Source organism: Balaenoptera borealis, assembly GCF_965194805.1.
Source record: "Balaenoptera borealis genome assembly, chromosome: 21".
Lineage (NCBI taxonomy): Eukaryota > Metazoa > Chordata > Mammalia > Artiodactyla > Balaenopteridae > Balaenoptera > Balaenoptera borealis.
This window is the reverse complement of record NC_138880.1, coordinates 1,894,795-1,908,289: the sequence shown is the minus strand read 5'-3', so window position 1 is coordinate 1,908,289 and position 13,495 is coordinate 1,894,795. Positions and strand designations below refer to the sequence as shown.

The 13,495-nt window shown below is 40.9% G+C and overlaps 1 protein-coding gene across 5 annotated transcripts in view; it reads right to left on the bottom strand.

Annotated features, from left to right (window-relative positions):
- HOOK3 (hook microtubule tethering protein 3) overlaps window positions 1-13,495 on the bottom strand; it is a 120,391-nt gene that overhangs the window by 65,888 nt on the left and 41,008 nt on the right. For all 5 annotated transcript variants that reach the window (XR_014239047.1, XR_014239048.1, XM_082374833.1 and 2 more), the window contains exons 7-9: window positions 10,436-10,498; window positions 9,134-9,217; window positions 3,248-3,411 (exon numbers count right to left, since the gene is read on the bottom strand). Coding sequence is in view for 3 of the 5 variants with exons in the window: in XM_082374833.1 (XP_082230959.1) it covers window positions 3,248-3,411; window positions 9,134-9,217; window positions 10,436-10,498 (311 nt within the window). In the remaining 2 variants the exon portion in view is untranslated. The remainder of the gene's footprint in view (window positions 1-3,247; window positions 3,412-9,133; window positions 9,218-10,435; window positions 10,499-13,495) is intronic.

Sequence of the window (13,495 nt, the reverse complement as noted above, 5' to 3'; positions counted from 1 at the left end):
TGTACAGAAATTCTTAATTTTTATGTAATTCAATTGATGAATCTTACACTTTATAGTTTCTACTTCTGTTTTTAAATTTTTTTTTAACTTTTTATTTTACGTTGGGGTATAGCCAGTTATCAATGTTGTGAGGGTTCCAGGTGCCCAGAAAAGTGACTCAGCCATACATACATAGGTATTCACTCTCCCCCAAACTGCCCTCCCATCCAGGCTGCCACACAACACTGAGCAGAGTTCCCTGTGCTATAAAGTAGGTCCTTGTTGGTTATCCATTTTAAATATGACAGTGTGTGTACATGTTGATCCCGAACTCCCTAACTATCCCTTCCCCCCACCCTTTCCCCCTGGTAACCGTAAGTTCTCTTAGTCTATGAGTCTGTTTCTGGTTTGTAAATGAGTTCATTTGTATCATTTCTTTTTAGATTCCCCATATAAGTATAGTTTCTACTTCTAATGTGCAATTATAACTTTTTTTTTCCTTCTAGTTCTTTGTTTTCTGTTAGTATTTATACAGTTTCATTTTTAACATTAACGCTTTCAATTTCCCTGGAATTCATTTGGGTATATGATGTAATACAGGAATCTAACTTTTCCTGCCAAAATACCTACCAACCATTCCAAAACTGTTTAACAAATAATTTAACCTTTCCCTATTGATTAGAAAACTCCATCTTTATCACATTACGTATTTTTATATATACTTGGACTGGTTTCTGGATCTTCATTTGTGTCACTGGTGTCTATTTTGCTGCATTGGTACCAAGCTATTTTCATTAGTATATTAGTACTTGGGTGTGGCAAGTACTCCCTCATTATACTTTGTTCTCAAAACATTTTGGGAATCTCTTGTTCATTAATACTTCTAGATGAACATAAAATTTGAATTGGAATCAAGTTCAAATTATATGTTAAGAAAAAAATGGCATTCTTATAATGTTCCATTAAAAACACCTAAAAGTATGTTCTCTCTCTCCATACAGTATTATGTTTTATGTATAACTTAGAAGTTTTTGTCATCTAACTCCTTCATATTACTTAAATATTTTTTTTATTCTTCACTTAAATACTTATAAATGGAAGTTTTCCCTGATGATACTAACTAGTTATTGGTAAAAAAACTTATGACCTATGCAGCAGTCTTATGTTACCCTCTCCCTGTTAAATGTTTATTGGTTCTAAGAAATTTTGAGTTAATTCTCTTATATTTTCTGGGTGGACACACATTATCTACAAATAATCATCATTTATTGATACTTTTTGTCTTCCCAATATTTTAATCTCACTTCTTTTTCTTATTTCATTTTCTAGAAAAGTATTAACAGCAAAATCTTATATAGCATCTATGTGCCAGGCAATATTCTCAAAATACTTTATATATATTAACTCATTTAATGCTCACGAAAATTCTAGAAGGTAGATAATACTATTAGACCATCTTATAGTAGAGAAAATGGAGGCATGCCCAAGGTTACACAGCTAGTAAGTGGCAAAGCCAGGATTTTTAGAATGTCTAGAAAAACGTCAAATAATAGATTAATACTCATCCTCATTTCATTCTTAACTTTACTGAGAATTTCATGTACCAAGCTTATTTTATATTTTTCTTTCTCCTTTAACTTATGGATTGGAGGAGTTATAATACATTTAATAGTTACTGTAATAGATTTAATAATACTCAACAGGTTAACAATCCTGGGATAAAGCTTACTTTCATACTGGATTGAATTTGCTACTATTTTATTCAGGAATTATTTAAAGAATACTCATAAATGAGATGTCAGTCATTTGAAAATAATAGTAATAAACCCATTATGTTAATAAAGACAACATACTGTTTATGAAAAATAACTCTATTTTCTAAAACCAAAAAATGCTAAGAGTGGCAATATTTTTTATGTTCTGTGACTCAAATCATCTGGTTTAGTAGAAGACAGCTGGGTTCCCGTAGCTGTTTCTACACTGGTCTGCTGTGATGGATTTTTGGCTGAGGTATATGAAGGAGATCCAGCCAAGCACAGAAGTGCGGTTGGAAAAGAGAGGGCCCTGAAGACTCTCTGAGGGGGTCCTCGGATCACACTCTGAACCACAGATGTAGACCATAGGGGATGGATCGTTTTTCTAAGGTTTCTGAGAAGACTAAGAAAATTTTTTTATTTTTTCCTGTTAAGGCCAAAAAAAAAAAAAAATGCAGAAAGATTTCATGGGGAAACAAAGGACTGAGTCACTGGACAAGTAAAAAAACCTAATTGATATTTAATTTCTCCCAGTTTTGACAATGAAAATCTATGGCTGGGTAAGAAACAGGCCAGGATATGTTTTCTAGTAAATCACAACACAATATTTTATCATACTGCCAAGTCCAACTTCGGGGTTCTATTTTGTCTTGCAGGACACCAAATTTTTCCTTTTCTTCTTTTCCCTTTCACCATCCAATCGCCAGTGGGCCCTCTTCCTCCTTTTTGGTCTTTTCCTCTCCCAGAAGATGTGTCTGGAAGACTGCCCCTTCACATCAGCTCGCCCTTTAAATAGGCCTGTCTCTATAACCCACGCACCTGGCCTTTATTTTGTGTTTCTTTAAACTGTGCTCTGGAAAGGGCACCAATCTCTAAATTCCGTGCCTGTGTATTTTTTTTGGCACCTGGCCCTTTAAGAAGATACACTTACTTTGAAATCCTATCCCTGCAGTTTGTGATCTAATTTCCTTTTTCGTTTTAAAGTAATTTCCGATTTTGAGTGAACTTAATCTTTCCAGCGACTGCTCCAACTCACCCTCAGGCTCCTTCGCTAGTTCTTCCTCTGTCTCTGATTTTTTTCTCTGTCTGCCTTTACTTGCCTCAGAGTACCTGGCAGGATGGGGGTGGGCTGGTGTTTGCTTCCTTCCTTTCACTCAGTTATTGTGCAGTTGGGGCATTCTGTCTGCAAGTCACATTGAGGGTGAGCACTGACAGATTTTCCTAAATGTGCAGTTGTTTCATGTTATGTGGGAAGACTTTGGGGAAGTGGCTAATTGCACAGCCTCCTTGGTCTGCAGTTACCCGAAAGTCCTAACACTATATTCTTAACTTTAAAAGACGTTACCCTGTGCACCGCAACAGAGAGTAGCCCCCGCTCGCTGCAACTAGAGAAAGCCTACACGCAGCAACGAAGACCCAACCCAGCCAAAAATAAATAAAATAAAATAAATTTATATAAAAAAAAAGACATTACCAAATTTTAAAAAATGAGATCTGAGTGAGTAGTCCCTTACCTGAATGTTTCTTCTTGGAGCTGTTCTAACTGAGTCTGGAGCTGCAGATGCCTTCTTCCTGCTGGACTGTTAGGGTCTTCTATAGAATCAGACTGATTCAGCCTTTCCATTAATACCTGATTCTCTGCCAACAGACTACTTTTCTCCTCTTGCAATGCTGCAACCTGTGAGAATATAGGAAGACAGTGGTTATTTTCTCCAATGACACTGGAATCCGCATAATCACTTGTGAATTACCATTACGAATTAAAGCCTGTTTTTAAAGAAGTACAAGCAACCTCCACTTAAAACACTGACATTATTTTGGAATATTGCACAGGCAGAGCAGTACGTAAGAGTAAGCAAGAATTCATTCTCTGTTTTACATTTCAAAAGGTAATTCACCAAAGAAGATATGTAATGGCAACTAAGCACACAAAAAGATACTCATGATTAGTCATTAAGGAAATGCAAATTGAAACCACAATGTTATATCCATACACTCACTCCCACTAGAATGCTGAAAATCAGAGAGACTGGCTGTACCAAGTGTTGGTAAAGATGAAAACATATGGGAGCTTCACACGCCTGTTCAGCACGTGAAATGTTCCACAGGCTGTGAAAAACCGGTTCGCATTTTCCTAAAAAATTAAACACGCAACTACCACATAACCCAGACATTTTACATTTAGGTATTTATTTACCAAAGAGAACTAAAAGCATATGTCCACACAGAGACGTAGAATGTTTATAACAGCTTCATTTGTAATGCAGAAAAACAAATGTTTACCAGTAGGTGAATGGATAAATTGCAGCAAATCCATACAACAGACTACTATTTGACAATACAAAAGAATTAACTATTAGTACCGATAACACGAATGAATCTCAAAATAATGAAAGAAGCCAGGCAGAAAAAGAGTACACTGTGTATGACTCCTTTCATATGCAATTCTAGAAGATACAAGCTAATCTACAGTGACAGAAAGCAGAGCCGGGACGGGAAGAGGATTACAGAGAGTCATGAGAACTCACTATCCTGATTGTGGTGATGGTTCCACACGTTTATACATGTCAACATGCATCAGAACTGTACACTTTAAAGATGAACAGTTTACTGTATGTCAACTACATCTCAAAAAACTGTAAAAACAGAAGTCGCCTGCCATTTCTGATTCTCCCTCTCCACCCCCATTTTCTCTGGAACTTGTTCCAGTTGGGCTATTGCCCCACCATCCTCAGGATCAGCCGACCTTGGCTTCTGTGGCTCCCAGGACACCTCCCTCTCCTGGTCTGTGTGCCTCCTCTTTACTCCAGTCAAGCCCTCTTCATCTCCCTGCCTTTGGCACACGCATGGCTTTTCCTTTCTAAATACACTGATGGCTTCCAGCTTCTGGGCTGTCAACATCGTTGATTCACTGACAGCCCGCATGTTTTTATTTCCAGCCTGGAACCCTGCACTGGGTATCACGTCCACCTGGATGTCCACCAGGCGTCTGAATTTAACCTGTCCAGGTGGGACTCTCATTCCCCCCCGCCCCGCCCTCCCACTGTCTTCCCCATCTCAGCAATGCTAACTCTGTCCTTCCACTTGCTCAGGCAGGATCCGTCCCATCTCGTCCTCACACCCACGCCCACTCTTTCAGCAAACATCAGCGGCTCTACCTTCAAACGGATTTCAACCACTTCTTACCAGCCCTCAGTTCTGATTTAAGCCACCCTAATTTTTGGCCTGATGATTGCGAAGGCCGCTGAGTTGGCCCTCACCTCCACCCGGCAGCCACCATAATCCATTAAAATAAAATCCGGATCACAGGACGTCTTTGCTCACAAGCCTCCCGCGGCTTCCCATCTATTTACTCAGCCTGTCAGGCCTCTGCAGACGGACTCCTCTCCCCAGGCTTCGCTCCTGCTGCCCTCATCTTCGTGCTCCCGGAGACACCAGCCGCCCCGCGCCAGGCCTGTGCGCTGAGCCTGGAGGCCGCTCACCCACCCTCTAGGATTTACTAACTCGCTGCCTCCCCGGCAGCCTTTGCTGACGACCCACTCAGAACTAGTTCCTCCCACCCCGTCCCCCCGCACCCCCCCGCGTCCCCCTTTCTCTAGAATACTTATCAGCAGCACACGACAGACCGTATTCTTATCCTGTTCACTGTCTGTCTTCTTTATCGCATGCAAGCACCTTGGGGGCAGGGATGTTTTATCCATTTCTGTGTTTTCCCCTATCTTCACTGTATTGACAGCAGCTAGAACAGTGGATGGTCTGGAGTGGGTGCGCAATGTTTGCTGAATAAATGAATGAGTCTGAAATGTCAGCTCTCTAACTCGTCAGATTTCCATAAATGCATGAGTCTTTTCTCAGAGTAGAGCAGTAGCTCAATTCTGTGCCACTGGTCTATTTCATTCATTTCTGCTCTTTCATTCTTTTTAAAATAAATATCTAAGGCTTTAAAATTTAAAAGCTCATTTCTTTATCATTTCTATCTTAAATTGCACTTTGCTCAGAAAGCATGATCTAAAGACACAGATTCTTTGAATTTTATTGGGAATTGCTTTATAGCCTGGTATTCGGTCAATTTATATGAAGGCTGAGTGCATAACGCAACACCTTAATACCAGACTTATCAGACTAGCAAATGTTGCTAAAATATTTTAATTCAATATATTTGGCAGAAATCCTTTTCACATACACAGAAAAAGGTGTCAACTACAAATTGGCACGTGCCATCTACCTCGACAAGGATTAAATCATGAGCTGCTGCAGCTGCTGACCTGTAACACCCCCTGAAAGGAGTTAGGAAGAGATCAGGAACGAGGCCCTCCGTGCTCTGGGAAAACTGGCAGAACAGGCCTTCAGACAGTTAGATTTTCAGGAGAAGATTTTATGAGCCCAATTCTTGCATCTCGTTGTACCTAGAAAAGCACTAAAATCATCAACGGTGACAAGTGCTCCTCGGGACTGGCAGCCACCTTCTGCCAGAACGTGTGCTTCACTACATGGACCCCCTTCACCTAAATCACATACACACTGAGCTCCACCCCACCTCTTCGGAGCAGTTCCTCAGAGCTGAGATGCTGCCTCTTGGGCTACTGTCCTCATTTTGCCCCAAATAAAACTTAACTCACAACTCTCACGTTGTGCCTTTTTTTTAGTCAACAAGGAGACTAATTAAAAATAATACATAAACACAATTTAAGAAACAAAAAGCAAATAAAGCAAAGGGGCTTATAATGGAAAGCTACAGTTTCCCATTGAGTTTTTCTACTTCCAAGAGACAACTAGTTTTAATGTTCCTAACTTTACTGTTTTTGGCTGTGACCTGACATCTCTCAATAACATGTTATACCCACTATTTCTTGATTTATCAACCTTACACATTATCTAGTGACTTGTCTCCTCTGACATGTGAAATTAGAGCCACTTGCGCCATCCCCTTTCCACAAATAGTTATATAGCACTATTCCTGCTCCGTTCCCTGGCCACCTCTGCAATTTTGAACAACTACTCATTGACTTGTTTCACTCCATCACGTGCCCACTCATTCACTCACTCAGATACTTATTGTGGGTCTACCACGTGCTAGACACTGCTGCAATTTTCTAGGTGTGAGGGATACTACGATGGAAAAAGCAGAGACAGTTCTTATTCTTATGTGTTACATATTCTAAACAAATCATCATAGTAAATATATAAACAAGAACAAATCATATTAAGCAAGAAAGTAAACTAATAAATACATGCAAGACCTAGAGTGAAAGTGCTCTGCAGAGGGTTAAAGCAAGACTAAGAGGAGAGGCCGGAGGACGACTGTAGGCTGGTGACCGAGGAGCTTCCCAGGGAGGCTGAGGTTAGTACTGGGCACACCTAAGTGCCCAGTAAATATTTCATGACAGATAAACCACGTGATCTGGAGCTGAGACTGGATGGCGAGAAGGGGCCGGCCACGTACTGCCTGCGGCTCCCTCGTGGTGAGACGAGAACGTGGGGGGCCCCGCCGGACCCTCACCGCTCTGCCTCATCCTGCTTCTCCTGCTCTGCCTCCATCACCCACAGCTTTGCTTTCATAACACTGCTTCTCCACAGGACGGGGCTAAATGCTGAAGGCCAGTGATGTTCACATCGCTACCTCAGAGGTCGCATCAGCACGCCTGCGTTACGACTGCTTTCTGCAGAGCTGAGTGTGTCACGGCGCTGCCGCCAATCTCCTCATAACCTCTCTGCAGCCCCGCCATTCGCTTTGCGATCTGTTCACACCAGGGACTGGTAAACTCTTCTGTAAGGAATAGGGCAGTGAACAGCTGAGGCTTTCGGAGCCACAGGTCTCGTGGCGAGTCCTCAACCCTGTCTCTGCAGCGCGAAAACACCAGAGACAGCACATCAAGGAACAAGCCCGCCTGCGCTACCACTTTACTCGCGAGACAGAGGGCCGGCTGCAGTCTGCCAATCCCAGTGTACGACTTGAACGTTACACCATCAAAGAGAATGTTTATATCCTGCTCATAAAAACAACCAACTCTTATTTATCATTATTGTAAAATACTGCATTTGTGTATAGCTGAATTTTAGAATCTGAAAAGCAATTAACAGCACTTACATTATGACTAGGTAAATATTACTTACTATATAACCCAGAACGTGTACTCTGATCACACTTTTTCCTATCTGCATCCAAAGCAATGACCAACTCATGCCTTTCAAGGTAAAATGCTTCTAGTATAAAATATCACGAACCCTGTGTGCCTACTATCCAGCTTTAACACGTATCAAAACATGGCCAATTATGCACCCATCTGGACTTCCATCCGCTCCCCCCTCTTCCCTGATTTTGAGGTAAATCCCAGACAAACAGTTTTATTTCTTATTTTCTGTCTTTTAATCTAGGAGAGATTTCTTCAACTTTATTTTTAACTATTCTATTGAATTTTTTTATTTTGACAATTCTATTTTTAGTGTTTCTTGATCTCTGATTTTTTCTTTTTAAAATAGCATCTGGTCCTTATTTTATAGATGCAATATCTTCACCAATTTCACAAGGGTATTAAAAAATTAAAAAGAAAAATCTCTTCTACTACCCCAATCTCTCCACTTCCTCTAGGGCTAGTTTCCTGTTTATCTTGACCCTTCTCTTTTTTTGTTACGCAGATTTTCCTCACATGTAAGAATGGTTTTCTGTAAATTAGAGAATCCAGAAAGGTCAAAATGAAAAGGGCCTTACCCTGCAATACTAATACTCGGTCTAACCTCCTGTACTTCTGTTTGCTTAACTTCTTTAGAAGAGAACCCTCCGACTGGGAAACCAGCTACAGGTCAGGGTATGTGCAGTGGGTGACGGGCAATGGGGCTGAGCTCTCCTGCAGAAGACCCTGTTACACCTCGCTGCAGCCTTCCACCAAGCATGGGGGCTCTCTGGGGTTCAGCTACAGCAGCTCCCTCCCCCTCTACAGGTGTTCTGGGGCTGGTGATGAGCAGTGGTGCGCTGCTGCTGGCTGTAACCAAGCTGCTCGCTAAATACTCGGGAGTCTGGTGAGCCGACTGTTAAACCATGAACAGCCTGGAGTTGGTCGCTGTGACAGCGTTTATACCGTGGAAATTGGAAAACGCTACAAATCAGGGCTTTTAAAAATCTCCCCCAGCCCCCCTGAGAGCCGATCTCTCTCCTCTTTCTCTTCTTTTCTTGTGGGCTTATCCCATTTTAAATTCATTTATTATGAATTTGATGCGCCTGTGAGAAGGAAGGAAAACTCTGACCTTTGCTCAGTCTGCACTCTTTTTCCGGGCGCTGTTTTCCTTTTTCTTCTCGAACTAGGGCTGTGTTACAGCCAAACTGTACCGCACGTGGGACCCAGGGCACGTGGTGGGATACAGAGCCGCGCTGCAAACAGGTGGTGCAAAACCACATCTCTTACCTGCAGATCCAACTCATGGCACCTTTGAGCAATTTCTTCCTTGGCCGACAAAGCTTCATTCAGTTCCTCTGAAGTTTTCTTCAGCTGGGTAGAAGCAAAGAGCTACAGTGAACATTGCAATATGACGTGGCAACAACTAATAATCGCACATGTACAATACAGAGCGAAAACGCTTCCCCCTGTTCTTTCTGTGGGGCAGGGAGAAATCAAGAACCCTTCTGCACAAGTCAAAAGAAGGCACTTCTAACTGCAGACATCTTTTAGTCCTGAGTCTTGTCTTTTCTGTACTTGGAAATTGGTTCTTTCCTCATATCAAGTTTTCTTATACATCTCCTAGGGCTACTTGGTTCTTGGTAATGTTGGTTCTGTAATAACTGAGAAATCTCACCTTGGTAAAATATATATGTGCTAGAGGAACAGGGGTTCAATTGTTAAAATAAATAGCTAGTGTATTTCAACACAATTGTTATATGGTTTAAAAAATATTTATTCTCTCAGTACTTAGCAGTCAGGATATATGGCCAGAAGAGATAGGCAGCTGGATTGGTCTTGGATTGAGATTTTGCCCCGGAGAAGGTATTAAGGTAAGAGAATCGATTATATTGACAAAATCATCACAATAATAGACCATGAAGTCTAGGCCAGAAAGAGAAGGTAACTGATTAAACAGATGATCAACTGCGTAAGCTAAAGTATGAAGTGGGGAGATTTCCAAAAATAAGATGACGATGTTGGCAGAAGAAAGAGGAGTAGGCTTTAGGCAGGCAGAACAGTAATGTTCACCGTGGAGTCTAAGCAAAGTGAGGAAGAACGAACGTAAGATGATGGGCTGTCAGTGAAAACCAGACAGTTCACTGCTTCACAGAGATGAAGGGTAGAGGAGACTTCTTCAATTGAAGAATAACATGAAATAAAAGGTAAAATATCTTTTGCATTATAAATAAATCACAGGATTAAATGCATGCCATTTTCCAGGACTGCATCTATTGTGTTAAATGTGGCATACAGAAAGATATCACTAATGGAAAAAGAAAAACCATGACTAGAAAACATGAATTATAGTAAGTTAAAGAGGTTAATTTATTTTAAAGTGGGTTGTGCAATAATATGTTAATTACAAATTTAATTACAAGTGTGTAATATCCATTAGTAAAGTGGCTTAAGTTCTTGAATTTTAGGTAAAAAATAAAGAATTATACCAATATATTTCATAAGCAATTTCAACTGAAACATCCTTTTCATTAATATCTGAAGTTCACCCTTTAATCTCTGCATGGAAAAAAACAATGTAAGATCAGTTACCTGGCGATCAAGGTCAACATAGGCATCATTCCCAGCAGAGACAGGAGACTCTTTACTCATCAGCTGAAATTAAGATTTAAATGATTACAACCAAGAGAAAAAAGTGACATTCTATATAATACACTTACAACAACAAACATGAACACCCAGCTGCCATAGAATTATAAAAATTACAACGAAATCACAAATGTAAAAGGAACATTTTCCTATACATTGAAGCTCTTCAGCCTGGAGCTTTGTTTTGCTGCAGGATTAGCCTTCACTTAAAATCACACGTGTAATTCTGGTATGCATTTTCACAGCAGGGTCAGTCATGAGACTCAAGTATTACTTATTCTTACCACTAAAAAGACAAGTCTTTAAGTTAAAATGTGGCTAAATATTTAAAATATTGACTTTTCGTAAAAAAATAGCAACACTAAGTAACTATTTCTGAAGAATAAACGTGGGTCACATCAATATCAGCCCAAATTAACCGCTAATGTTCAGTGATGACACGCACATACACACGAATCTAGGTCTCAGCCTCTCTCACCCTTGTGTTGCACACAGAGAAGATCCAGAGGGTGTGTGAGGGTTTGGGGAGAAGGGATAAAATTCTGACTGTGACAAATGTCAGGGGCAGACTCAAATGTCCCAATTTTCTCCTGTTTCCTTCTTATGCTCTGTCTGAAGGACAAAAGAGAGGGACAATTAGAAACGTGGGGACAGACTATTGAGAGATCTTGTAATTTCAGCCTTCATCCCACTCTCTAAAGAACTGAAATGTTATGCTCAGCTGTACCTTTTTCTCTGCATCAGTGGTTCTCAACACTGATTGAGAAGTCCCCAAACTAACAACACCAGCATTGCCTAGGAACTTGTCAGAAATGCAAATTCTTGGGTCCCTGCCCAGATTTACTGAATCAGAGACTCTAGGGTTAGGGCCCAGCACCACACACTGAAGTTTGAGAACCACTGCTCTACATTAATGTCATGAGAAGAGTGAAGGTCCCTTAGCATAATTAGGAGGGGAAAAAATCTCAGAAAGAGTAAAAGAATACTGGCTTCAATTTTTTATGCTTTTATTGTAAGAATATTAATAAAAAGATGTTCAAAAGATTTTTCTTCCAATTAAAAAAATAACACCCAATGTAGAGAAGATAAAATTCAGAAAAAATACAAAGAGAAAACACCCATTATTCTACCATCCAGAAATAATGTCTATAATTTTGAACTATTCAAGAAGCTACCTGTGCCATGGGTTTCACACAGCTCAAGCAAGAAAGACAAATACAGTATCATGTGATGAGGGCTGTGACAGACACTCAGAGAGGAAGGATCTAATTTGGGGGAGGGCCGGGGGGTAGAAGGGAGTGGAAGTATTTTCTTCCAGTCCCCATTGTTACATGTTAGTTCTTATCATAACACAGCAGCACCTGTGAATAAAACCCCCTGAACACAGCCTCCTCCCAGTCATTCCCAGCTAGGATGTCCACCTTGACGAGGCTTCCAGGTCCTATACCTCTCGACTTCCTCCCTGGTTTTCACTGACAGCCCATCATCTTACGTTCGTTCTTCCTCACTTTGCTTAGACTCCACGGTGAACATTACCGTTCTGCCTGCCTAAAGCCTACTCCTCTTTCTTCTGCCAACATCGTCATCTTATTTTTGGAAATCTCCCCACTCCATACTTTAGGTTACACAGTTGATCATCTGTTTAATCAGTTACCTTCTCTTTCTGGCCTAGACTTCATGGTCTATTATTGTGATGACTTTGTCAATATAATCGATTCTCTTACCATAATACCTTCTCCGGGGCAAAATCTCAATCCAAGACCAATCCAGCTGCCTATCTCTTCTGGCCATATATCCTGACTGCTAAGTACTGAGAGAGTAAATATTTTTTAAACCATAAAATATAATATATAGTTTCCAATCTCAGCTGGGCCTTCAAAGTTGCTCCCAAAGTGCAGCTATGTTTCCCCAATCAGCAGTCTCTTTATTCCCTTTAGAGATTATTCCAAACCTTTCCTACTTCTCAAACCTCACCAACTCCCCACTACTCTTCATCAGAAAACCTTGCCTGCAGATAAGAAATTCCCCAATTTCCTGTAACTTAACCTACAAAATTGGCAGCATTCATACGCATCCTTTCCTTCTTCAATCTTGCTGTAATACGCTCTCAACCCTGTCTCTCCCCAGCTTCTCAGAGACCCTCTACTATTTATCATCTTCTCTCTTGTTATCTCAACCTCTATCTTGCTCTTTCCTGTGGCTTCTTCCTATTAGCATTTAAAGAATTAAAAGACTATCACTTACTTGATTACCAATCACATTTCTCCAAAGAAGATAACATACAAATGCCCAACAAACATATGAAAAGATGCTCAACATCATTAGTCTTTAGGGAAATACAAATAAGCCACAATTAGAAAACACTTCACACCCACTAGGATGGCTAATATCAAGAAGATGGACAATAACAAGGGTTGACAATGAGGGAGAGAAATTAGAATTCTTAGCACATTGCTGGTGGGAATGTAAAATGGTGCAGCACCTGTGGAAAACACACCTGTGCTGGCACTGCCTCAAAAAGTTAAACACAGAATTACCATGCGGCCCAGAAATTCAATTTCTGGGTATATATCCAAAAGAATTAAAAACAGGTGTTCGGACTTCCCTGATGGCGCAGTGGTTAAGAATCCACCTGCCAATGCAGGGGACACGGGTTCAAGCCCTGGTCCGGGAATATCCCACAGGCCGCGGAGCAACTAAGCCCGTGTGCCACAACTACTGAGCCTGTGCTCTAGAGCCCTCGAGCCACAACTACTGAGCCCACGTGCCACAACTACTGAAGCCCGCGCACCTAGAGCCCGTGCTCCGCAACGAGAAGCCACCGCAGTGAGAAGCCTGCGCACCGCAACGAAGGGTAACCCCCGCTCACCGCAACCAGAGAAATCCCACGCACAGCAATGAAGACCCAACACAGCCAAAATTATATAAATAAATAAATAAATAAGTTTATTAAAAAAATAAAATAAAAACAGGTGTTCAAAACAACCCCGTACACTCAGGTTC